The sequence below is a fragment of the Trachinotus anak genome, unplaced genomic scaffold (genome assembly GCF_046630095.1).
Source record: "Trachinotus anak isolate AG129_WGS33_773 ecotype Australia unplaced genomic scaffold, CSIRO_AGI_Tana_v1 ptg000011l, whole genome shotgun sequence".
NCBI lineage: Eukaryota > Metazoa > Chordata > Actinopteri > Carangiformes > Carangidae > Trachinotus > Trachinotus anak.
The window spans coordinates 21,315,566-21,340,839 of record NW_027273862.1 but is presented as its reverse complement, the minus strand read 5'-3'; the positions used below and the strand labels follow the sequence as shown (position 1 = coordinate 21,340,839).

The 25,274-nt window shown below is 41.6% G+C and overlaps 1 protein-coding gene across 6 annotated transcripts in view; it reads left to right on the top strand.

Moving 5' to 3' along the window:
* The first annotated feature begins 278 nt into the window (after positions 1–278).
* The window catches only part of pcdh17 (protocadherin 17), a 57,496-nt gene continuing 32,500 nt past the window's right edge, over positions 279–25,274 (top strand). For 2 of the 6 annotated variants that reach the window (XM_071488899.1, XM_071488898.1), the window contains exons 1-4: positions 279–1,035; positions 1,845–4,645; positions 23,925–23,983; positions 24,453–24,625. In XM_071488899.1, coding sequence (XP_071345000.1) covers positions 2,150–4,645; positions 23,925–23,983; positions 24,453–24,625 — 2,728 coding nt within the window. In that variant the 5' untranslated portion in view covers positions 279–1,035; positions 1,845–2,149. The remainder of the gene's footprint in view (positions 1,036–1,844; positions 4,646–23,924; positions 23,984–24,452; positions 24,626–25,274) is intronic. The other 4 variants (XM_071488897.1, XM_071488896.1, XM_071488895.1 and 1 more) reach the window with 4 other exon arrangements.

The window sequence follows — 25,274 nt, the reverse complement described above, 5'->3', positions numbered from 1 at the left end:
GAATGAAAACACGTCCACTGAGTTGAAGTCTCTTTGTCTGTCTTGCTGATAAACGACTTAACTGAAATTTCAAACCACCTCAGCCTAGCCCCCTGCACGTCCCTTAGCGAGCGTGTTCAACGCCCGGTTCCCTTTTTTTTTTTTTTTTTTGTAAACAACAATGAAGTGTGATATTTGAAAAAAACAGATGCGCCACCGGTGAACTGCGAGCGACCAATCATTTGTAGTCTGGATCCAAAGCGGCTTTTGAATCCCTCCTTCTCTTCCCACCTCTTCAAATTCATTGGCCGCCAGAGGAGTAGCGACAATGTTTAATGCACCATGCGGTGTCCGGAGTTCAGTCAGTGAGAGGAAGCGCTCGTTGTGCTTGGGGCTGTGTTACGTGCACAAAATACTAAATAACGACTGTGCGTATATATTGAAGAAAATCACCCTGCTTTCCCTGACAGCTACAGGGAGTGTTGTAGCAGAATGCGGCGTTGTTGCTGACCACCTCCTCAGCATCTGACTCCCTGTGTGGACTTTGACGGGGACGGCGGACAAGGACAAAAATGCCACCACGGAAAAGAGTCACCCAGCGATGTTTCGGACGGGGGAAAAAACACTGATTGCCTTTTAAATATCCACTTTGGATCTACCTTACTACACATTTGGATTTTTTTCCTTTTCTTTTCCTCGTAGAGTATTTCTCCGAACAGTTCCCCCTCCTGAAGAACGGTGACTCACTGCAGGCAGAAGGCGAGCCGCTGCATCCTAATCAGACAGCGGATAGGACTTCAGCTCATTGACATTACAGTCATACTTTTCTGGAGCACTTTTTTTTTTTTTTTTTTTTTTTATTTCCACTGCGCTGCACTGTAGCCTGCGTGTACGGAAGCTTGTGGATTTTTTTTTCCTGCACAGAAGGGGGAAGGAGGATACGGGTGGTACGTTAGTGAAGTGGTCAGCGGATGAAACTCTCTGAATCCTACAGGAAACTGAGTGTTTTGATTTTTACACTTATATATTTTGTGACTATTACAGCAGTTTCTTCTGGTAAGTTTACGTTTTTCTTTCTCCTTTTTTTTTTTTCTCTCTTTGACGTATCTTTGTGATTGTGTAATTTCGCAGCGGAATCTCTGTGTGCTTCTCATTTCCAAACCATTCTTATTTCACAACCATCCCTATCCATGCGGATGCAACAGCTTCTACCAAAGACCGTTGAGTGTTGCAGAGAGAGGGAGAGACGGGGAGCAGCAGTGGAGAGAATTACACGGCTGTGTTGAGATGCTGGCAGCTCATTTCAGAATTTTTATAAGGCTCATTTTAAATATCCGGATTATGCGGATTTGTTAATGCTTGTAAGAGGCTCATTTTATACACACTTGCTTAAATAGCCGCCACAATAGGCCATCCTCAGTTGTACGCCTGCAGTGTTTCCATATTATTAAAGTTGCCCATTACAGTTTCAGTCAGCATTCTCATAATGTGTGAATGGGTCATTATCATGCCAGGGTCAGGTCGCGCATTGCACATTAGAGATAGATTTAAAAAAGGGAAACAACTGTATTCTGAGGCTTGTGCTTATAATAATCTGTGTAGTAAATAAGATACTAGCAGAATCATTATTTCCCTATGTATCAGCGCTGCGCCGAGTGTCTTCCCAAGGTTAACTAATTGACAAGCTTCCCCCATAATTGTGGAGATGAATTACACATGAGCCCTGTTTCATTTTTGGCTCAGGGATGGATCTGATTTCTTCCTGGCAGATAGGCTAGTGTAGCCTGGTCTGTTTTTTATTTGGGTGACTATTTGACGCATACACTATAACAAACATATATATTTTTTTCTGTTTTCCTTCTTAGGTGGTATGAGTGAACACTTACAATGACTATTCTGTTTGGAGACTGGATCGCGACTACTGTTCAGATGAGTCTGGGCTCTCAGCTGAATATAAATTAGGTGTTCAGCACCACAGATTGCTGGAAGAGGCAGAGGATGAGAGAGATAGAGCAAAGACAATCCACAAAGACTTAATGCCAAGGCCTCACATGATGAACAGAACTCTTTTTTTGATCTGGAATAATAGAAATACCAAATTTGAACAACTCAACAGGTCAGAGGAAGCGTGAAACACAACACAGAGTATAGCGGCTTTTACAGAGTGGGGATGTATCTTTCTATTTTCTTTTTCCTCCTCTTATGGGCTCAAGCCCTGACCTTGAAAAACTTGAATTACTCTGTCCCAGAGGAACAGGGTCCGGGGACAGTTATTGGGAACATTGCCAAAGATGCCAGACTCGGACTCGAACAGGTGGGGCCAGGAGGACAGGGTAAGAAAGCCAACTTCAGGGTGCTGGAGAACTCAGCCCCGCATCTCATCGATGTGGACCCCCAAAGCGGACTGCTGTACACAAAGCAGCGCATCGACAGGGAAACATTGTGTAAGAGAAACCCCAAGTGCCAGCTCTCCATGGAGGTGTTTGCCAATGACAAGGAGATCTGCATGATCAAAATAGATATTCAGGACATTAATGACAACTCACCCACTTTCCCCTCAGATCAGATTGATATTGACATTTCTGAAAACGCTGTGCCAGGGACACGCTTTCCCCTCACCAGCGCGCATGACCCAGATGCAGGAGAAAACGGGCTGAAAACCTATCAAATAACACGCGATGACTACAATCTCTTTTCCTTGGAGGTAAAATCCCGTGGGGACGGGACAAAGTTCCCAGAATTAGTTATTCAACGACCACTTGACCGAGAAGAGCGAAGCCATCACACCCTTATTTTGTCAGCCACTGATGGGGGTGAATATCCTAGGTCAGGTACCATGCAGATAAATGTTAAAGTTATTGATTCCAATGATAACAGCCCTGTGTTTGATCAACCCTCGTATGTTGTGGAAATTCCTGAAAATTCACCTCCTGGTAAAGTCCTTATTGATTTAAATGCCACTGATCCTGATGAGGGAAACAATGGACAAGTAGTCTATTCTTTTAGTGGCTATGCCCCAGAGAGGATCCGGGAGCTCTTCTCCATAGATTCCAGAACAGGGGTCATAAAGATTCAGGGTGAAATTGACTATGAAGAGAGTCCAGTTATTGAGATTGACATCCAGGCAAAGGATCTAGGTCCCAATCCAATCCCAGGCCATTGCAAAGTCACAGTTAAAGTGCTTGACAGGAATGATAACTGGCCATCTATAGGCTTTGTGTCTGTGAGACAGGGAGCCATCAGCGAGGCAGCACCTCCAGGCACTGTCATTGCTCTGGTCCGTGTCACAGACAAGGACTCAGGCAGGAATGGGCAACTTCAATGCAGAGTGCTAGGTAACGTCCCTTTTAAACTTGAGGAGAACTATGATAACTTCTATACAGTGGTGACAGACAGGCCCTTGGACAGAGAGGTGCAGGATGAGTACAATGTCACCATTGTCGCCAAAGACAATGGTATTCCTCCTCTAAACTCTACAAAATCCTTCACCGTAAAGATTCTGGATGAGAATGACAATGTTCCTCGCTTTACCAAGTCAGTTTACCTGCTTCAGATACCTGAGAACAACATCCCTGGAGAGTACCTAGGTTCAGTTCTGGCACATGACCCAGACCTCGGCCAGAATGGCACAGTGTACTACAGCATAGTTAACTCCAACGTGAGTGGGGGTGATGTCAACACCTATGTTAATGTGAATGCCGCTAATGGAGCCATCTATGCTGTGAGGTCTTTTAACTATGAGCAAATAAAGTATTTTGACTTTAAGGTTCTTGCGAAAGATGCGGGTTCTCCACACCTGGAGAGCAATGCTACAGTGCGCATCAGTGTTCTGGATGTCAACGACAACATCCCTGTCATAGTTCTGCCCCTACTTCAAAACGACACAGCAGAAATCCACGTGCCGCGTAATGTAGGTGTTGGCTACATCGTCACGACAGTGAGGGCGGTGGATAATGACTATGGTGAAAGTGGAAGGCTGACCTATGAGATCTCAGATGGCAATGAGGAGCACCTCTTTGAGGTAGATCCGGTGACTGGGGAGGTGCGAACAGCCCACCCATTCTGGGACGATGTGAGCCCCATTGTGGAGCTGATTATCCGAGTGTCGGACCACGGCAAGCCAACTCTCACTGCTGCCGCCAGACTCATCATCAAGGCTTCCAATGGACGTCCTCCTGATGGACTGCCACGCACAAAGGACAGTCAGAACTGGGACATGTCCCTGCCTCTTATTGTAACTCTAAGCATCGTATCCATCATGCTTCTAGCTGCCATGGTGACCATAGCAATCAAGTGTAAGCGGGAAAACAAGGAAATCCGTACCTATAATTGTCGCATTGCAGAGTACTCGCACCCGCAGCTGGGGAAAGGCAAGAAGAAGAAGATTAACAAGAACGACATCATGCTGGTGCAGAGCGAGGTGGAGGAGCGGGATGCCATGAATGTGATGAATGTGGTAAGCAGCCCTTCCTTGGCCACCTCTCCCATGTACTTTGACTACCAGACACGCCTGCCACTCAGCTCACCAAGGTCAGAGGTCATGTACCTCAAGCCCACTGCCAATAACCTCAGCGTGCCCCAAGGCCACGTGGGATGCCACACCAGCTTCACAGGCCCAGTCACCAGCACTACAGACACACCTACTAACCGCATGTCCATCATACAGGTAAGAGAAATTGCACTGTTCTACTTCACTGTTGTGCCACCGTTTTCACGTCACAATCTTCAGAAAGCTTCTGTGTCCTATATCAACGCTTATAAAATGATAGAAAAAGGAAGACAAGGACAGGCAGAGGCAGAGAAGCCCAGGAGCACAGAGCGAAAAGAACGAAGGGAGGGGTGAGCATTAGAAGGATTAAACAGTCATTCTGGTGCTCTCATAGAACATAGCCAGTGACATCAACAAAAATCAGTTGTGCTTGAAATATGTCACGACAGGCTTTTGAAATCTGTTTTCCTGTAGAAATTTCTCATAAATCACTCAATCACTGTCATTTCATTCCTGTGGAAGAAAGAGTTTAGCCTGTGGCTGAATATTAAGCAGTTCCAGTTTAAACTACCTAATTATTCCACAAGACATTTGCATGTCTTAATCCAATAACAATAATATTTTTGAAAACATACTTACCTGTATATTATATATCTGTACCTGCACATTGTAACAGCTGCAGCTATAATGTATCTTAAGAGTTGAGTTACTCCAAACAATGACAGATCCTTGTTTACTGTTTTAAGCTACCATTTATAACATATCAGTCATCAAATTCTGTTGCTCTTTGTGGTTAATTCTAGCAATTTTAATTCCTAGAGATTAGCAGATTGTACTTATTTTCACGGCTACTTTATACGTCTTTGTGTGGAGTACTTGGGTGTATAAGCCTCTAACGTGATAACTTCTCTGTGTCTTTGGCCTTAAGCCCATTAAAAGTCTGTCGTGTCAGACAAGGATTAAGGCCTGCTTAAGACGATGGTATGTAACACTGGGGATAATGGGCAGTTGTAGCAAAATGAACTCTTTCTCTCATGTTTACCTATTGTTAACAAATAAAAATGTTATGTTCCAAGTGTAATTTGATAGAAATAATAAAGAGTACTCAGTGAGTTTTATTATTATTGTTACTTTCTGCCAATGGCCTTTTACTATTTGGTAGAATTGGAGAATTCTTTCAGTTACATCCCCATGGACTGTAACTATTAGTGTCTCGATTAGGCTCCCCGCTGTCTTTTCTAGCCCACTATTTGCACTGGACTTGGATGTGACGATGACTGTGATCAGATGTGACGTGTTCCCACCAGGGAGGAAGGCCACTGTCTGTTGTTCCCACTCCCAGTCTCAGCCCTGCTTCTATTATGAGCCAGCTGCATAGGGCAAGGGTCATCACAAAGACCGTTAAGGCTTCCCAATCAGAGGGACAGAATAATTGCTGATCCATTCTGCAGGCTGTTTCGCTGCTTATGTAGTGATGATAAATTAGACTGTGTGAGGCTGTTGCACACCCATTTTGTGCACTTCTTTTCTCTTCCCCTCTAGACTGTCAAAGGGAAAACAAGCAGAAGCAGCAACAACACATTCCTTAGTGTCTTGTTTACAGAGGGTCCCCTCAACGCATCAGGCGTGCAGGGTGCTCTATTGTATTATTCAACAGAAACCTGTGTAGAGGGAGATGGCCTGAGGCATTAAGTTTCTTCAGAAGCTGTACAGAAGCATATCACTTTCCTCCCTCCTCCCCTGCTTCCACCCCCTCTCTCCGTTCGTGTGGACAGTAAGTAACCTGAGTCAGAGGAGAGTGGCTATGGGAAAAATGTCAGGAAACAAAGACAGAATTCCCCTTCCATCGATCCCAAGGCCTCTCAGCCCATCTGTCACTACAGTTGCCACTGGACAAGAGGTTGAATAGGAAAAATAAATAAAGAGATTGATAAAGCGGGAGAGCATATCGCCTGCTCAGTCACTTTCACAAGGGCACCTTAGTGCTGCTGTCTTCGTCTGCACCTATAGGGCTACTGTAGCTGCCTGCAACTCCCAGTCTCTCTGCACACTGCTGCTGGTCTCTAATGATGTTTTATAGTGGTGCACTGGCAGACAGACTGGGTTTGGTCTCTAGCTGGGAGAGGGGAATAATATGAACATATCAGCAGAGCTCTGCTGGCCTTATCATTGTCACCACCGTGCAGGCGCCCGGCCCAGTGGAGAGCTTCATTTCATTTGTAAAGAGAATTCCTGGGATAAGGAGATGGATGATACGTAATGATGCCTAATTCCGCTTAAGGCGTTGAAGGGAATTACTTAGTGTGGAATCAAGGTTAAAACCAATCTGCTGCAAAATTCCTCAATGCTCTGGAAGAAGGGATTTCAGTAATTCGCTCCAAAGAGTGAGCCTGCGCCCACTCTGTCTTTGAATACATTTTAGGATTTTGTCCCACATTATATTTAGCTTCAGCAGCTGTGCCAGACTGTGGCCTACTGGCTGGTTCATAAGTTTCTTCATGGCTGCTTTCTTGCTACCTTGTTTGAGAAGCTCTCCTCATTGTTACCAAATATGCAAAGACTCCTGTGTCATTGCTTTTAAATGGTCCATAATTTATCATATTGATTTGTTTTGATAGGTTTTGAGTGTTTTAATTTGATTCACCACAAAACTCTAATTAAACAGAGTCGTGTCTCGGTGGGACATGATCCATGTTAATAAGGTGCAGGTGGTACAGAGGCAAAGGGGGTCTGAAAGGCTATAAAAGCTGCCTTTAGGTGGCGGCATTCTGCCTTGTGTTGGGTGGCGTTGAGACGAGGGTGTCAAGGAGAAAAGGGGCTCCAGTCTCTGCTGACTTGACATTGAAACTCGTCATTTGAAAAGGAGAATCCTACTGCTCTAAAAATAATAATAGTAATGCAAATGTTAGACATAAATATTTAACAAACACATGACAGAATTTTGTTTCAAGTATTTTGAGTGAATTTACAAAGCAAGCACTTAATCCATGATATTTAATATCTGCTCACAGTTTCACTGCATATCAATTAGAAAAACCTGATTGAAACCTACAATTTATGATAAAGCATGGTCTTTGAGCAGTTTCTCAAAATGACTGGCAGCCATAAACCTATTGAATGAATTTATAGAATACTGTGGAAAAACGGTTAAGAGGTGTGATTGTGATCATTTAAGCAGCGTGTATACAACACTCCCTTCCACTGTTTAGGTTGAGCATATGCATACCAACAATGTAGTGGGAGCAGATGTTGAAAATGGATGCTTCCAGGAATGGTCTTACACCGCATAACTTACGGAGATTGTGTGTATGTGTGCGTTTGTGTGTGTGTTTGTGTGTGTGTAACGTCATTGTGCATTCCAGGCATGTGATTTAAGCCTTTAGCTGGCAGACTCCATGACAGAGCTCCTCTCTTTTATGAGTGTGACAATCTTGCATTTGTCCGAACCTTGAAACATCCTTCCTCCAAGTAACACACACACAGACACACACACACACACTCATGCACACAAACACACAAATGCATATGTAGCCAGGCTTGGGCTGTTTTTAAGGATTCTACACCAAAGTCTTATCAAAGCCTCCGCTGTATATTGTATTGAAATTGCTCCCACACTTCAGTGGCCACTGAGGCAATGAATAGAAAAGCGCTCTTTATTTCATTTTCTATCCCTCTCCCATCATCTTTAGATAACTTTCCTCTGGAGCTTTCCATGGATTGAGTTTGGTAAACCTGTATGTACTGAAGCCTACTTGCTTGACAGGATTGGGCAGCTCACCAGCCAGTCATTTATAGAAATGAGAGGCAGTTCAAGAGGACATTTGTAATTTGTGTACTTTTGTCCCCCTGTTGAGTTCTTCTGGGCCACTAGGCCAGATTTATTTTATTTGAGCTTGCCAGTACATAAAAAGAAATTATCAGCTCGCCTTAGGGTGTATCTTCATATTTCCTCAAATAAACCTGCTGCTACTGTACACAACACTACGCGCTGAAATTCTGAATTATTAATAGGCAGTTTTATTTTTCTTCATCTCCCCCAAGCTCATATGATAGATACAAGTGAGAGGAAGTGAAGTCAGACCACAGAATGTTGCTCTAGGGAACAGCAGTAAATTATGTTATCTCTATTAAAACAAAATATAGAAGTTTTGTCATTGAGTATTTTGTTTATTAGCTGCCATTACTGCTGTTTTAGCTGTGGTGTTAGGCAGAGGCTCTTGTTTCAGTACCGATGTGTCAGTATGTTTTGAAGCTGTAGCAGCACACAGCACAAAACAGCAGCTATATTTGCATCCTCTTTCATTAATAAATCATAACATTTAACAAATCAGCGGAAAGTGGAGGATGTCACGATAAACATCACAGGTCTCATGCTACATATTTGTGAACATGGGGGGAGGAGGAGGGCAGAACACAGGGTAAGTGGGGAAACAGAGGCTGCTTATTTTCTGGTATAAGCAGAATTTGAGCATTCGTTTACTTTTCCTGGGACTGTTTGTAGCACAAGGAAGTGTAAAAATTACTGTAGTAATCTCTTAAATATCATTTTCTTCTCCACCCTCAACACCATAGTGGCATTGAAATGTGAACAAAGAAAGGCTACGGAAATCTGCTCCGGTACTAACACACACCACCAGTGTCTTTTTTTTAATCTTTTTCTTTTACTATCATTTCCATGAAAAACAATTCATAGTCTCATACTAAAGAGTCACTGCAATTCTTCAAAGATTTACACAACAAATAGTTCAAGTGTAGATACATATTATAAGGACCCAGAAAATTAGTTTGAGATTGGAGGCAGCTGTGGAAGTCAATGTTTTATTTATTGTAAGTTCTCAAAAATCCAAGTCACCCTGCTAAATAATTGAATATAAATGTAGGCTGTTCACTATGCCCAGAGTCAGAGTAGACACAATTCCTTCCTGTAACTTATAACAACTCCAGTAGATTCAAACTGTGGACAGAAGTAGGTAGATATACGTAGATGGATAGATAGATGACTGAAGTCAATAATTTATGTGGTGTATTGTCTTCTTGGTCGGCCTCTAGAAATCCTTTCACCCAGCTGCTGTGCATTCATGTGGACACAGCACTTAACTGTGCTGCATAATTTCATTATTTGAACAGACCTCCCGACCTGGCAATGCAGGGCAACAAAGGAATTTTGTTTTTGCAATTGTAGACAGGATATGAGAACACAAGTTGACCTCTGTGATGGCCAGATTGGCCGGACACATTAAACCAATTTGCTTGGTTCAGTAGGAAGCAGCCTATTGGAGATGACATGGGCACGATAATAAGACTGTGGATTGTCAGTGGGCATTCACTCTCGACTCGTCGTGTGTTTGTGTATGTGTGCGTGAGATAAAGGGGACGTGGACGGTGAAGACTCCCTCTGCCAAATTCACTGATACTGGAGCCGAGGGATGGGATGATATACGATTTTTATCATGCATCGCAATAAAAAAAAACACAACACAAAATAAGTTGATTGTGTTGAATTTCCATCAGCAGGATAATTGTGAATGGGGATAATCGTTCCTGATGTAAGTGACTTGAAAATGCCGTCTAGTTCGCCAAACAAGGACTGAGGTTTTGCACATCTCATTCTCTATGCCACAAGGCTAGCAGTACCATTTGATGGCCAAAGTAGTTTTGACTCCATGCCACAATGCCAGTTGGACTTTAAAAATAGAGCCTGATTGAAAAAATACAGGAAATGTTATGTGAAAAAGAACAGACTCACACAGTGTTGCTATATTTATTTATTTATTTTTTTATTTATGTTTAAGATTGTTTGATTGTTTTTCCACTAAAACGGATATTCAGTAAAAAAAAAAAAAAGATGTGTCCTATCTGTGATGCAATAAAAGTATCTGTCACTTAAGTGAATTGCAAGTATTTTGGCCGGGACAATCGTGACTTGACATTTTCATATCATCCCATGCTTAGTGGATCTTCACAATATCTTGTCATTTTGTCATGTCACGCTTCTGAGTTAACAACAGAACAGTTGTTTAGCTTGATTTTCCTTCATAGGCATTTTAAATGGTTTCAAGTCCTATCAGACTTAAATTACTTTTCAGTTTTGTTGTTACAAGGACACAGAGGGCATGACTGCTGTTGTTTTTGTTGCCAGTCATTTTTTTGTTTACTGTGGCTGTTGTGTCTTGTTTTTTCTGACTATGCTGATAGTGTGAGTTGCGTTCTATGTAAGTACACGCCCACACCTGATGGATCTGAGTGTTTTTGACAGTCCTTTAGGTGCGAAGTGTTTTCTTTTTAATATCAACTCCTCCAAATCCATGCTGTTTTATGCAGGAAAAAGAAGATGGTGAACAAAAAAAGAAATCTTTGCATTCTTTCAGCAGACTCAAAAACATTACTTCAGTGCTGCTGGCGTTGTGCTCAAACAACTCAGGCACAAGGAGCCAACCAAGCATCAATGAGGTCACAAAACAAGAGAACAAAACATAACCTTCACAGTGGAGGAGTCTAAGATTCAACTGCCATGTGTCTGTGTGAGTGCATGTGTGTATGTACGTGCACGCGCACCTTTGCCACCACCAACTGTGCTCTGAAGCACCGGTCTTGCTGGTTCCCTCAGATTGGAATGGGCTTCCCTGAAGGGGCCGTCTGCCCCCTGTAGGCTCTTAGATCCCTCCTGGGGTCTTCAGACTTAACGCTTTGAGCAGCAGGGGGCTGGAGCTGAGATGGGTATGGATAAGAGTGACCTCACAGTAATGTGCACTGAGATGCACAGCACACAGAAGGCTACATGAGCGTACATGGCATGGCAATGTATTCTTTGAACTGCCAGCAGCTCGGTCTCCTTGCTGTAAATCAAACACTTTCAAAGTCAAACAAAGTGGAACTGGCTCTGCTGTGTCTTGGCACCGGTCCAACCTGAGAGAGCTTTTATTTCTTCCACATCTTCCTTCACTGTGCCCCCTAGGCATGTGCTGTAGCAACAACACGCAGCTCAAAGAATGAGTTATGTGAATCTGTTCTCACCTTCTATCTCATTAGTATAAGAGAAATGATTTATCCCTCTCTCCCTGTATCTCTCTCCCCTTGTCCTTGCCTTCTACAGTTCAGCACTTCTTCGGCTTCGTCAGTAACGTGATTAATTGATTGGTGGGATATACCATGAATGCCATCTCATTAGCTCTAATTTCACCTAACTACATGTCAAAACATGATGCTATAAAACAGGCTTCATCTCCCTCACACGACCACTGCAGTATTTTACAGTGAATCCTGATCTGGAAACAACAATTTGCTTTGCAATTTGAGGTGTATTTTTTGACACAGTGATGTTTGCATGTGTGAGAAAGTCCAACACTCCGATAGCAGAGATCCCACTGTCTCTTCTCTCCCCGCTGTATATCTGTAGCGCAGCTTGAAATTCGACTCCCATGTCTAAAGCCCTGCGTGTGTCTGAGGGGAATTGACAGCCACTGTGTTTTGCAGTGGATGTTACATGTTTGTGGAAACAAAGGTGAATGAGTCGGCGCTCTCAGATGTTATTGCCTAAACAAAAGGCCTGCTAAGTGGTGGGCACACAAGATTTGTTTTCAAACGTTTGACTGTGTCTGCTCTTCAGGGCAGCAGGGACGAAACTGAGTGTTAATGGCATATTGAAAACGGTATACTTGGTCGGTCTCGTCTTTTCCTATTGTACCTCACAGATGTACTCAATTGGCCCCTCACTGGGTTTGTGTCTTAGAGAGGAATCTTTTTGGGGCCTTCAGCATTCAGATCAATTGCTGGTTTGCTCCATTTCTTATTGATTTTTTTTTTTCTCTGTTTGGTACTGAAATACTGTATTTCATTATCTATCGCTCTGAGCATTGTTTAGTGCTTAAAAAAAAAAAAAGCTGCTGCTCACTCCTCTTCACGTCCCCTGCTCTTGCTCTGACTCTTCCTTTTTGGATTCTCTCTCTTTCTCTGTGCTCTTGTCATCTCAGATAAGCGTTGCAATTGCTCATGTTACTGACGACCCGAGCCAAATTCATAATGATGAGATTATCTTGTCAACAGTACAGAGTGTATATGCCTGCTGTATTGATCTGCGCACAGTCTTAATAAATGAAGTACCACGATGGAAGCGTTGGCTCAATGATAACTCTGGACAGATCTTGCTATTTATACACTCTCAACACTGCTGAAATGATGAATGGAACTTGTGTATTCTGCCCCTCTCCTCTCTTTTCCACTTTCCTGCTGTCTCCTCTCCTCTTCTCCTCTCCTCTCCCCCTCTTTCCGGATTGATGGGGTGAAACAGCCCCTCTACCCGCACACATTGTCTGAAATGCGTCCTCTTTGAGGTCACGTTGACATGCTGAGTCGATGTACTCCCAGGTGGAGAGACATGGGTGCTGCTGCTGAGGGAGGAACCAATCAAATAGACTACGAGGGAGGGAGAGCGGGGAGGGAAAATAAAATTACAAGCCCCAGAGCCCGGGCCTATGTGTGTCTTTAACTGAGTGAGGTTTGAAAGGGAGTTTATCTGTGCATTTGAAGAGAAGGTCAGCAGGGTTTAGAGCTCGAGATTATGTGTGATTGTTTCTTCTGGGGGCTAGCTGATTAATGCTAAAGCTGGTCTGACAGATTCTTAATGCACCATAGACGCACTTAAAAGAGACTGAGAGGAAGTGGCGTCCAACACTTTGACAACAGCGCATTATCCTAAAGCCTCCTCTGTCAGTTTTTATCCAGGTGTACGGACAGCATCCTTCCTGTCTTCCATTCCTCCTTTTTCCAGCCCCTCCTTCGCTCACATAACTCATCAGCACTGACCCGGTACATATAGAGTAGATAGGTCACCTTGAAGTGAAACTAGGCATAGTCCATCTGCTGTGTGTGTGTGTGTGTGTGTGTGTGTGTGTGAGAGAGAGAGAGACACAGAAGGAGAACCCAGGTGTGTGTATGGGCACTTGTGCATGTATTGATATTAGATGTATGTGTGTCTGTGTTTGTGTGTTTTCTATATCTGTGTCTGGCCTTGGTTCTGGGCTTTGGGGAAATATCTACAATCCTTTCATCTACAGAACAGCTCTTCCACCATCAATTCAAACGGAATAATTTTTATCTTTAATGTTTTTGTTCACGAGCTCTCAGCTTCGGTCTTGTTAACCCACAAACTGCATAACATTTTGTTGATGGTTTGCGTCCGCACTAAATTATAAAATGCTTGTTTTCTTTTGTCAAATTTGATAAACCATAAATGATGTATAGAAAATAAATATATAGTTGTTAATAGCAACTGGTTGCCACAAATAAATCAGTGTATGGGAAACGATTCGTTGAAGCATTTTCATAGTCGACGTCGTCAATTGTGGCGACTAATTGTGGCAGCCCTACTTGTTTGTTTAACCACAATATGTAAGAACCACATGTCTTGGTTTTATGGGGGGTTATGTGTCTATTTTTTGGACAGAGGTAGTGATTTTCTGGAGACTTGTCGTCAGGTTCATATTTGATGTGCAGACATGAGATTGCTACCAATGTTCTCAAATAAGTCTGGGCAGGAAAGCAAACAAGTGTATTTACCAAGCAGTCAGAACTATTGCATTAAAGTGTTGTTTGTAGGCTTACAACATCTCTTACTGTTGTGATATATGGTCACATGTGTGCCTGTCTTCATGTGTACTGCACGATTGGCCTGTGCCCTCTGTAACAGCTTTGGATTTTTGGGCTGACTTGGCTTTGGACTAATGCGGGTGAAGCAAGGTCGGTGCTGACTCAAGACTTCAGTTAACAGCAAAGCTGTTGGGCCTATTGATGAGCAAGTACAGAATGATTAGTGGCTTACACACCAAGATCACATACTGCTCCCTTTCCTTTTTTTCCATCTTAATTTCAAAGGCATATAAATAATAAATAATAAGTCCTCTGTTTCTCATTCCACTTTCTCTTTTCCCCCCTCTACGTTTACGCAGTTTCCTTAATCAATAATCACACTGGTCCCAGCTGTGTATATACCCAGACCAGCTGGTTAAATGTGTCTTCACAAAACATCTCAAGTAGAGAGAGAAAACAATTTTAGGAGAGCTGGCAAACTGCTGTGTTAGGTTTTTTTGTGTGTTGGAATAAATATCTATGCCAAAAGCTACATTTATCACTTTCTCCTGGGGCTAAACTGCCGCAGATGTGGATTGCGTTGATAGCAGTACAAACACGCCGTCTTGTGTCACCCCTCCTCTTCACAGCACAAAGGTTTCCTCTGAGCTGGCTTCAGAGATGGCAGGTGTGACTGAACTGGCTGCCGAATTGTTGTGAGTGTAGCTGAATCTTTGAAAGGCATACTAGTTACAACTGCAGACACACGAAAGTAACGTTGGGGAGGACGATTGTAACTACAACAAGGTTTGTAATTCCTGAGAAAGATTGGAGTGTGGAGAGCTTCATGCCTTTTTGAGATAAAACAACTTTTTTGGAAAATAGAGACCTGTTCAGGTCAGACTCTCTTTGTCTAATAGACTGAGATTTTGAATGTTTTTTTTTAATTATTTCAGTTCCAGCTCCTATTTAATGAACAGACTGAACAGACTGCCTCATTATACTGCACTGCACGCAGGATCACACGATTTCAGACACCAGTGCAGTTATTTATGTTTGTGTCAGTAAATGTACATGTGTGCTGTGTTGAACCAGTGAAATAGTCTGCTGGTAGGAATTTTGCTTCTTACTTCATTAAGACCCCACCCAAAGGCACGTGCGCACACACATACACTCACACAAACACACACACACTCACACTCACACTCACACACACACACACACACACACACACACACCAACTCAATAGTCTATTCACTTCGTTTGAATGTAGTTTGCAGCTTGTTATAGGAATTGTGCCAATGTCATGGTTTTAATTAATTGAATATCTCACTCACATGTGGCTAATCTTTTAGCCACCCTCACATTCAGCTTGCCTACAGACAAATATAACAGCAGCTGGTGAACAGGCAATGCAAATGTCCAACATTGTATTCATTGAATCGTTACTGTATTACATTATTGTTATTTTTCTTTTTTGTCTTTCTTTTTTCTTTTTTAATCAGATAACCCATTTTAGGTATATTTGCAACAAAAACTCAAGTAAAAATCAGATTATAAAAAATGGAAATAGACAATGTAAGTAGTGATGGTGGAAAACAAAGTGAGGCACATGAGGCAATGAGCACCACGTCTCTACTACTTGTTGCAGATACAAAACTGTTGCATATAGGCAAAAAAACATGCTTGAAACAAACACCTTAACACTGAAAGTCTCTCACCTTTCAAAACAGAATTATATTTTACTTAGTTTGCTGCATATAACCAGTAGATCATTTGCATTCTTTGTCCATCCAGGTAAAAATATGCTTAAAAAAGGACCTTTGTAAAAACTAATAACAACAATGGTATGGAGTTCCTTGACTGAATGCTTACCTTGAATTCAGTTTGTTTGATTTCAGGCTACGGGCGCATTGTGAAATGGGTCAGATTGGTTTTATTTACCTCCATTTAGCCTCAGTTGCGTGCATTCAGTGTGTCAGCTTATTGTAATCTTTACCCGAGGGGATGTTGGTCAACATAACGATTTATGGGTAATGTTCTTTTTAGTTAGATAACGATGATTTATTCAATAATAGCTTAATCATCCCATTAATAAATCAATTACATGCACAGAAGTTAAAAACAGATTATTATATATTTTTGTAATTTCTGGTAAACAGATTATTCTGTATTACTATATGCTTATTAAGACAAGCCATCTGAGCCATTTTGTTTATGCAGGATTTAGTTTAGCCCATCATTTGATTTTCATGCATCATAAAATAGGCTAGACTGTAAGATCTCCAGCACCTGTAATGGTGTGTGTGTGTGTGTGTGTGTGGACTGTGTGTGTGGACTGTGTGTAGGTGAGAGAGGGAGAGAGGGAGAGAGAGAAAAACAAGTTCAAGGATGTGCACTCTCTCAGGAGGTTTGCATTTTATTGTTTTCTACACGAGTTGATTCTCAAGATGATAATGACAGGCTTAAGAATAGAGTTTAACAACGCTTTGTTGACCATCTCTCAGGTTCGGGGGTCTGTTTATCCCGTAGAGTTTTTTTTTTTTTTTTTTTTTTCCATGCTCTTTTAGAGTAAATTAGACTCTGAAATTAAATGACAAACAAAATTACAAAGGATGAATGTGCTTTAAAAAAGCAGTTCTTAGAATACTGAAAAACAGCACACTGATGGTCTCCCCAGGGTTGTGACTCTTTAAAGCAGATGCAGTTTTTAAACTTGTACATAAGGATAGTACCTTAGAAATGTGACCAAAGTGGTCATTTTTAGACGGAAAATGAAATTGCTTGCGTGGGCTTCTGCTGAAAAAGAATAATAGAGTAGTGGTACCTGTATTGGTTGAGGGACATCAGCTTTGAAATAGTAATTTTTTTTGTGTTGTCTTATTTAATGTAGAGATACAAGCAAGACCACCTCACCCCTCCCTCCGCCCTGCTTCTTTTCCTGCTCTCCTTTTTGCTTTCACCTATTGATGATTTCAATGATTATTGCGATTGTGGGTGATTTAAAAAAAAAACAAACTGTTATTAGTTAGTAGTTGTGCTTTTGAGACAACTTGATGCTTTCCACTGGGCATCTGATCGGCATCTCTAATAAAACTTCATGGTCAACCAAAATAATAGGCAATCAGTGTGAGTGGTTGCATATTAATTATGAATATTGTTTCTTTGCTGGTGAGCAGTGAATATGCAAGGGAGAGGTCATGCTGTTTATGCAACGGTGTATATAAAAGCCTCCAAAGTGCTACTTAGCCCTATTTAATGAAGGAAAAAAGCCCCGTTCCCCACAAATGAACATGAACATGAAAAATAAAAAGGAATGCAGTTACGTTAAGAGTGATGAATTATGGCAGACTGTGATTAACAAAATGAGACTATTGAGTTGGATTAGAGCTGCCTGAGTCACCAGCTTCATAATCAACCAGCAATTTTACAAAAAGCCCCATAGTAATTCTATAAAAGACAACATTTCAAGGTAGTGGCAGTGCTAAAACATGTAGATGTGGGCGACTTTATTCACCTTGAGTTGTGTTTGATCTGTCTTTCTGAAGTTGAGTTTAGTACAATTAGAGATAGGGAAGCGAGGAGAGACTGAAAGAAAGGTACTTTGGGTGGGACAACTAATCGATATAGTCTGATGCAGTTTGTAGTGATATATTAGTGTTCCACTGACACTGCTTCACAGGATGTACTCTTGCTTCACTGAGGTATCTCCTTCCTTTCCTGCAGACATTTTTTGAAATATTCCTTGGCTGTCCAAAAAAAAAAAAGGTGTGTGTTTGCGTTATATCAAACACACGCAAAGCTTAAAATATAAGTCAGATGGAGTGTTAGCTCACTCATTCATGTGACCGTTATGGTAACTTGCCATCCTGTGACAAACACTGTGGTTATTCAGAAAAATCAACAGTTTGTGCAGGTGAGTCACAAAAGCAAATCATTCTGCACACAACCCTGCTGCAAGGCCTTATTTATCTTCTGTTGTGGTCTGACTATCAAAGAGCATATGAGGTCAATCAAGACTGCAGCTGGACTTTATACATATTGGACTGAAAGACACAGAGCAACAAGAGATGATGCATCCTGCATCTTAACATTTTTGGGTAATGAGGGTTCTCACAACTCAACACAAAATTCACAGTTGAATACGCATCACGATTTGGGGACAGGGTTCAGTATGTTTTTGGTGCAGCCGGAAAAACGAAACACAGAATTTCTTTTAATTAATTTTGAGAAACATCACACTTGCTTGTGGGCCATAGATCCTGCTGTCAAATTATAAAAAGAAAAAAGAAAAGATAGACTGTGAAACCTCCAGCTGAAACTAGTGGAACTAAAGGAACATGGTTGAAGCTGTGTGAATCAGATGAATAATCCAACAGACGAGGTGTGAATGCTCCCTTACTGGTGAGAGTGTAAGTTCAAATTCAGCCTTGCCTCACATCATTTATACAGCTGCACTTGTTCACACTTGGGAAATGTCAGTTTAACTACTATTTGGTACCTTTGTCCACAAACACAGCTCCCTAGGGCACCTTATACACAAGAGGATGTGTTTGAGTGTCGATGACATGTTGCAGTTTGTTACTCTTAAGTGGACATACCTCAAATATCATTTGTTGGAAAAGTCAGTGCACATGTTTCAGTCTTTATTGCCTGCTTTACAACATATTTCTTTGCAGAATAATCTGCCAATAGTGTACAATGGCATTTTAAAATTATTTCTGGAAGTGAAAAAAGACTCAGGTGTGGCCATGTGATCCAAATGACAAAAAGAACTAGTCTTACACTTAACGAGCGCTTTATTAGAAACAACTGTACACCTGCTTATTCATACAATTATCCAATCAGTCAATCATGTGGCAGCAGTACAGTGCATAAAGTCTTGCAGATACAGGTCAGGAGCTTCAGTTAAAGTTCACATCAAACATCAGAATGTGATCTCAGTGACTTTGACCGTGGCATCATTGGTGGTGAATGATGGGCTGGTTTGAGTATTTTTGACACTGCTGATCTCCTGGGATTTTCATGCTCGACAGTCTCTAGAGTTTTTACTTAGAATGGAGCTGAATACCAAAAAACCTTCCAGAAAGCGGCAGTTCAGCAGACGGAAATCACTTCTTGATGAGAGAGGTCAGAGGAGAATGGCCAGACTGGTTGGAGCTGACAGAAAGGCTACGGTAATTTAGAAAACTGGTCTACACAACTGTGGTGAGCAGAAAAGCATCTCAGAATCTACAACACGTCAAACCACTTGAGGTGGATGGGCTACAACAGCAGAAGACCACATTGGTTTCTGCTCCTGTCAGTAGAGAACAGAAATTTAGAACTGCAGTGGGCACAGACTCAACAAAACTGGACAGCTGAAGACTGGAAAAACGTAGCTTGGTCTGATGAATCTGGATTTCTGCTGAGGCAGCAGATGGTAGAGTCAGAATTTGGCATCAACAGCAAGAATCCATGGACCCAACCTGTCTTGTGTCAACAATCCAGGCTGGTGGTGGTGGTGATATGGTCTGGGGAATGTTTTCTTGGCGCACTCTGGGCCCTTTAATATCAACCAATCATCATTTGAATATCACAGCCTGTCTGAGTGTTGTTGCTGCCCATGTGCAGCCTCTTATGGCCACAATGTACCATCTTCTAATGGCTACTTCCACCAGGCTAATGGAACATGTCACAAAGCAAAACTCATCTCAAACTGGTTTCATGAACATAACAGTGAGCTCAGTCTACTTCAGTGGCCTCCCCAGTCACCAGATCTGAATCCAGTACAACACCTTTGGGATGTGGTAGAACAGTAGATTCGCAGCATGAATGTTGAATGAATGAATGAAATTATGTGATGCAATCACATCAACGTGAACCACAATCTCAAAAGAACATTTCCAATATCTTGTGGAATCTATGCCATGAAGAACTGAGGCAAGAGCAATACCCACCCACTAATACCCAGTATTACCCAGTATTAGTATGGTGTTCCTAATAAGGGGCTTTGTGAGTGTATGTCCAAAACATGCCATGCTACTTTGAAATCCAAACTTGTCTAATGTGTAAGATAACTTCTTTAAAAGTATACTTTATGACTAAGTACTGCCCAGAATCACTGGCAAGGTGTCCATCCAGACTGATAAGACCTCATTATACTTGAAATCTGTCTAGTCTCCATTTACCACCATCAGTGGCACTTCCTTACTTGTCTAAATTTCATTTGGACCAAACCTCTCCTACATTATTTGGAAGATGGGGGAAGATATTTAGCAGGCAGTGGACTTTGATGGCTTAAAGTTCACTTAAGCCCATTGATTGATTGGTCTGTTATCTCCAGGAAGATGTATAGGACCAGCTAATTAGATTTGATCACTTACAATTGCTTCACAGCCACTTGGTAATCAATACAGTCTAATTATTGTTTAGTTTCTCCACCCTTTTTCCTTACTTTCTTTATCCTTCTCTTACTGTTGTGCTCTCATTTCTTCATCTTTAATTCCTGCTTTTGCCGCATCCCCCTTCACCAGTGTGTATTCTTTCCTGTAACCTCAATTTCTCTCTGTTTTATCCTTTACCCGCTCTTCCCATTTGGCTGTTGCTGAGCTACTCTGACAGTTTTCCAAGAGGAGTAAACTACAGTTCCCTTGGTGGTAATGTCACACACACATAAAAGCACACAACAGAGACATAGTTTATCAAATTAAAAACTGCAGTCCTGCTCTTTTTGGCTTACTGACAAAAAGTCAGTGGATTTGGACCCTCTGACATGAAGAAACACATGCTCTCAGACACACACACACACACACACAAATACACTATGTGTATTTTTGGAAGACAGTAAAGGACAAATGCATGTATCATACCTAGCAGGGTTGGCAGGGGGTGGGGGTGTACTCTTGTTCCTGTGAATAAAAGAGAGTTGCCCAATGATGTGTGAAAGAGAAGCTGCAATTTGTCCTCGTTCACCATCCCTACCTAAGATATCAGACACACGTGCGCACACACACACACACACACACACACACACACACACACACACACACAGTCAAATACACACAAACAGAGCCCCATAGATATAAACAGCGCCCCAAAAGGCACCAACAAGACCTGAGAGTAGAATAGCACTCCAATATGCTCGTCCCATTTGTCTCAATCGGCCTGCTGTCTGCTCAGTCAGTCTTAGGGCCTCAATGGGAATACAGAACAGAGTGCAGCTTTTTACACTTACTCAGCCTCACTGTGCACAGTGTCTCTCTGACCTTTGTGGCCTTGACGGAGACATAACGCATCATTCAGCACAGTGCAACAACATGCTTTTGCAATTCTCATTCAAACTAACTAACCCAAACTAAGTTCTGCTGAAATCTAGACAAAGTACATTGATCCAGAACCTTTGGATTCCTCTTGTATTCAGTATGTTGAGTGCTCCCCTGAACCTTTAAGGTCAAAGACTCATATTTTAGGTCAATAAACAAGTCATGTTTTCTAACTTTAAAGGCCAAACATACAGATGCTGCACTTTGGGTCAGTTCAGTTGACTTCACTTCAGTTGAGTTGAATTGAGTTGAGTTCAAGAAACCCCACAAGGGGAATTCTCACTGATACTTGAAATGCTAAATGGATGACTGTAGAATAAAGTGTTTAAAAATAATTATTATAACTACTTGACATCTAGCCAGTATTTAGCTTTTATCCCTCAAATTATCCTGTATTCATTGTGGGCTCTGACTGGCCAAGTACAAAGCAGCTCGTACAGGCCGTTATTGATCCATTAATTGGAAAGTGGCCCATTGTAGTGAAAGGGCTGGGTAGTATAGACAGACAGGAAGAGATGGAAGCTTAAGATCAGCCTGGACTCTTAATTGGCAGGAAAGAGGTTTCTATGAAGTGGCATAATGTGCTTTTTATTGGTTTCTAGGAGGGGTAGGTGGTGGAGGGATGTAGAGCTCATGCTACTTTAAGTGTGACATGCTTTTTTCCTTTGTTGTTAGATAAATTACTGTCACAAATACCACGTTATGGGACTCAGTGGTTTCTTTTCATTAAACACTCTACCAAAGCAGTTTTTACCCTAAAGCACAGTATACCATTGCAATTTTAACTTTATTTAATCAATTTTTGAGTCTTTTAAGATATAGGAAAAAATGTCCTGTGCACAGCTGTAGAAAGTGAACCAAACCATTTAACAAGCTAGCAAACTCTGTTCTGGTAATGTCCTTTTATCCTGATCAGACTCAGTGCTAACAGGGCTGAGTTGATTGAAAGGTATGTCCAAGGATGAGTCCCTGGTCAAAGTACAGAAGGGGCACATCAATATAAAGACTTCCATCTCCCCCCCTTTTTTTTTTTTTTTTTTCTTTTTTTGAAAAACTCAGGCTGTTATCATTTCAATGCCAAACGCTTTCAAACATTCATTCTTCTTTTGGTCTGTGGACAGATTTCAGCCTTTGATATATTCTGTGGGTGTTTTCTTTTAATCTTGGTGAGGGCTGAGGTGGAATAGAATGTTTAGGTAGAGATAAAGGTGTTGGCAAAAGCATGGAAGGTCAAAGAACTGAGGTGGCCTGTCTGACCTTCACACACACCCTTTTTCATACTAAGCCACCGCAGAGCACGGATGACATTGAAATACTCTATTGACTGTGAGTCAAGCTGTGCATGTGAAAAACCCTGGCACAATGAGACATTACTCACTAAACATGACATTTTACTGCTCTCAATTCAAGACAGAGAGTTGTGCACTACATACGGTAATTATTTGTGTTACAATGACGAATACCACTAACACAGTATGAAAGCTATTTCTCTTGAAGGTAGTTGTTTCCTAGCTCTGTGTAACTGGGACTTTGAGATATTGTTGTAATAATTTTAACAAAATATAAAGACATTCGACTTTCCTCCTGTGTTCTTCGTGGCTTATGGTTGCGTCTGTGCATTTGATTGCTTTTACATTAGTTGTTTTCATTATTAGTTATTAGTAAGGTTGGCAGGTATCTTTGTAAATGCCACAAAGCACACTGGGATCATTTTGACCTTTTATCGCAATGATTAAAAACCCTTATATACTATACTTTGATATAATTAACAATAGAGAGACAGACTGGGAGAGAGACTTTCCATTGCCAATGTGATTGATCCAGTCTGTAATGCACTGCTGCATACAGTGCTGAGTACTGAGGAGTGTTTGTACAGTTTGTAACATATAGGGTTTTGCGGTAGTATTCCATTATACTGCTGTATTTTGTCATACATGCCATACTATTTCTTTGTGTGCCTGTATATGTAAGACTTTACTGCGTTAGTGTGTCTTTATGTGTGCACAAGTGTGTGTGTGCTTTTTTTCCATCGATCCACATAACACAAAGACCCCTGTGTATGATCAGGTGGCCCCATAGCAAACAAACACCAGATAGTTCAACACATACAAAGCTCTAGTTCCACACAAACAATTTTTCTATGCGTGTGAAAATGGGAAAAAAAAAAAAAAGTGTTAAGGCTAGAAAGTCACAGTTTCTGGTAAATTGTATTCGTAATTTCTGTACTTGTTGCAGTAATTTGGTTACTACATGTTTAGTTGACAGTACAACAAAATAACTGCAAAGTTTTCTATGCTAAGAGCATTGTCGCAGCAGTTATTGATTATATGCTCTCCGCCAGATTTGATGTTCAGCTCTGCAGTTTACTCTCGAAAGGCTAATTAGCTTGCTTTATGTGTTCAATGAAATGCTCAAACCTAAACAGTGTAGAACTCACATCCCCAGTATTCTGTTTGCTCCTGTTCTGTCCTCTCCCTCATTTTTTTCCGCATAATTAATCATGTGTCACAAGGAGATCTTGTTTCACAGCAGGACTCATTTCTGTAGAGCCCACTACATACTTTTTTTTCTCTCTCTCCTCTCCACAGACGGACAATTTCCCCACTGAGCCTAATTATATGGGTAGCAGACAACAGTTTGTTCAAAGGTAAGAGCTTGGATCTATAACCGTCACCACTTCTCAGACCTTTGTTTTCTTTTCTCCAATAGCTCCAACACAATACAATACCAACAGTAACCAAACTGACAATTAAGTGAAGCAGAGAGAGGAAGGGCATTTACATTTAATTGGGTTTAAAAGTGGTCACTTACAGTATTTTCTATTATGCATGACATATACTCACACAGAAGATCATCTCTTTTTTGTTCCATTTTTAGTCTCCTTTAGCAGACGGTACACCAAGTGAGATATTTTAGAAGTATTTTATTACATCCTAAATCCTGTTATATTTTTTGTTATTTTATTTAAGCGTTCAGGGACACCCATCGTTTCATTGCGTCTCTAAACTTCCACGAAAAAAAAATAAATAAAAGAAATACCTAAATAAATAACTATATAAATAGCCACTGCAAATTCTCAGCCATACACCGTGTTTCTGTTTTGTGTGTTTGTTCAGTAGTTCAACATTCAAAGACCCAGAACGTGCAAGCCTCAGAGACAGCGGTCATGGTGACAGCGACCAGGCTGACAGTGACCAGGACACCAACAAAGGCTCCTGCTGTGATATGTCTGCTAAAGAAGCCCTCAAGTTGAAGGCTACGGGCGTGAAACCACCACCTCTGGAGCAAGGTGAGTCCCTTATTGGCAAATTTGACTGCATGAGAAATGAAAGATGCCGTGGCAGCCAAAACACACGCGAACCAAAAGTCTATCAATCCGTTTTCTGTGCTGCAGTTATTTGTATTAAGGATTGAGCTCTTCACTTGCCTGAACGCTCACAATCTGAACTTATACTTGCCTACTTTATTCTCCCCTACTTTGTTCTCTGCACTTTTCTCATTTAATGTGTGTGTCGGGTGTGTGTGTGTCTATGTGTGTATTTGAGGGTGTGAGTGAATGTGCATTCTATACACGTCCTCAGTTTATCAAAGCAGACAAGCCCATTATGTTTTTATAAGCCCAACTACTTCAGCCTCTCCATTTAGTCCCCCTTCCCTGAGCACCCGTCTCTGAAACTTTGATAATGGAACATGGAAAATGACTTAGTGAGCGGCAGGCGATGTAGCTTCGTAGTGTGGTGATTAAATATGAATAATTATTCTAAGCGCTGTGGGTCGGGCAGATTACACATGACATGTGTAGAACAATAACTCCCCAGATATGAGTTGTTGCAGTCCTCCTTACCCTTGCCACCTCGCATGATTAGTGCAGGGTCAAGGGAGGCAAGAAAGCCAAGATTATACATAGGTATAGAGTGAAATAATGGGAGAGTGGGTAC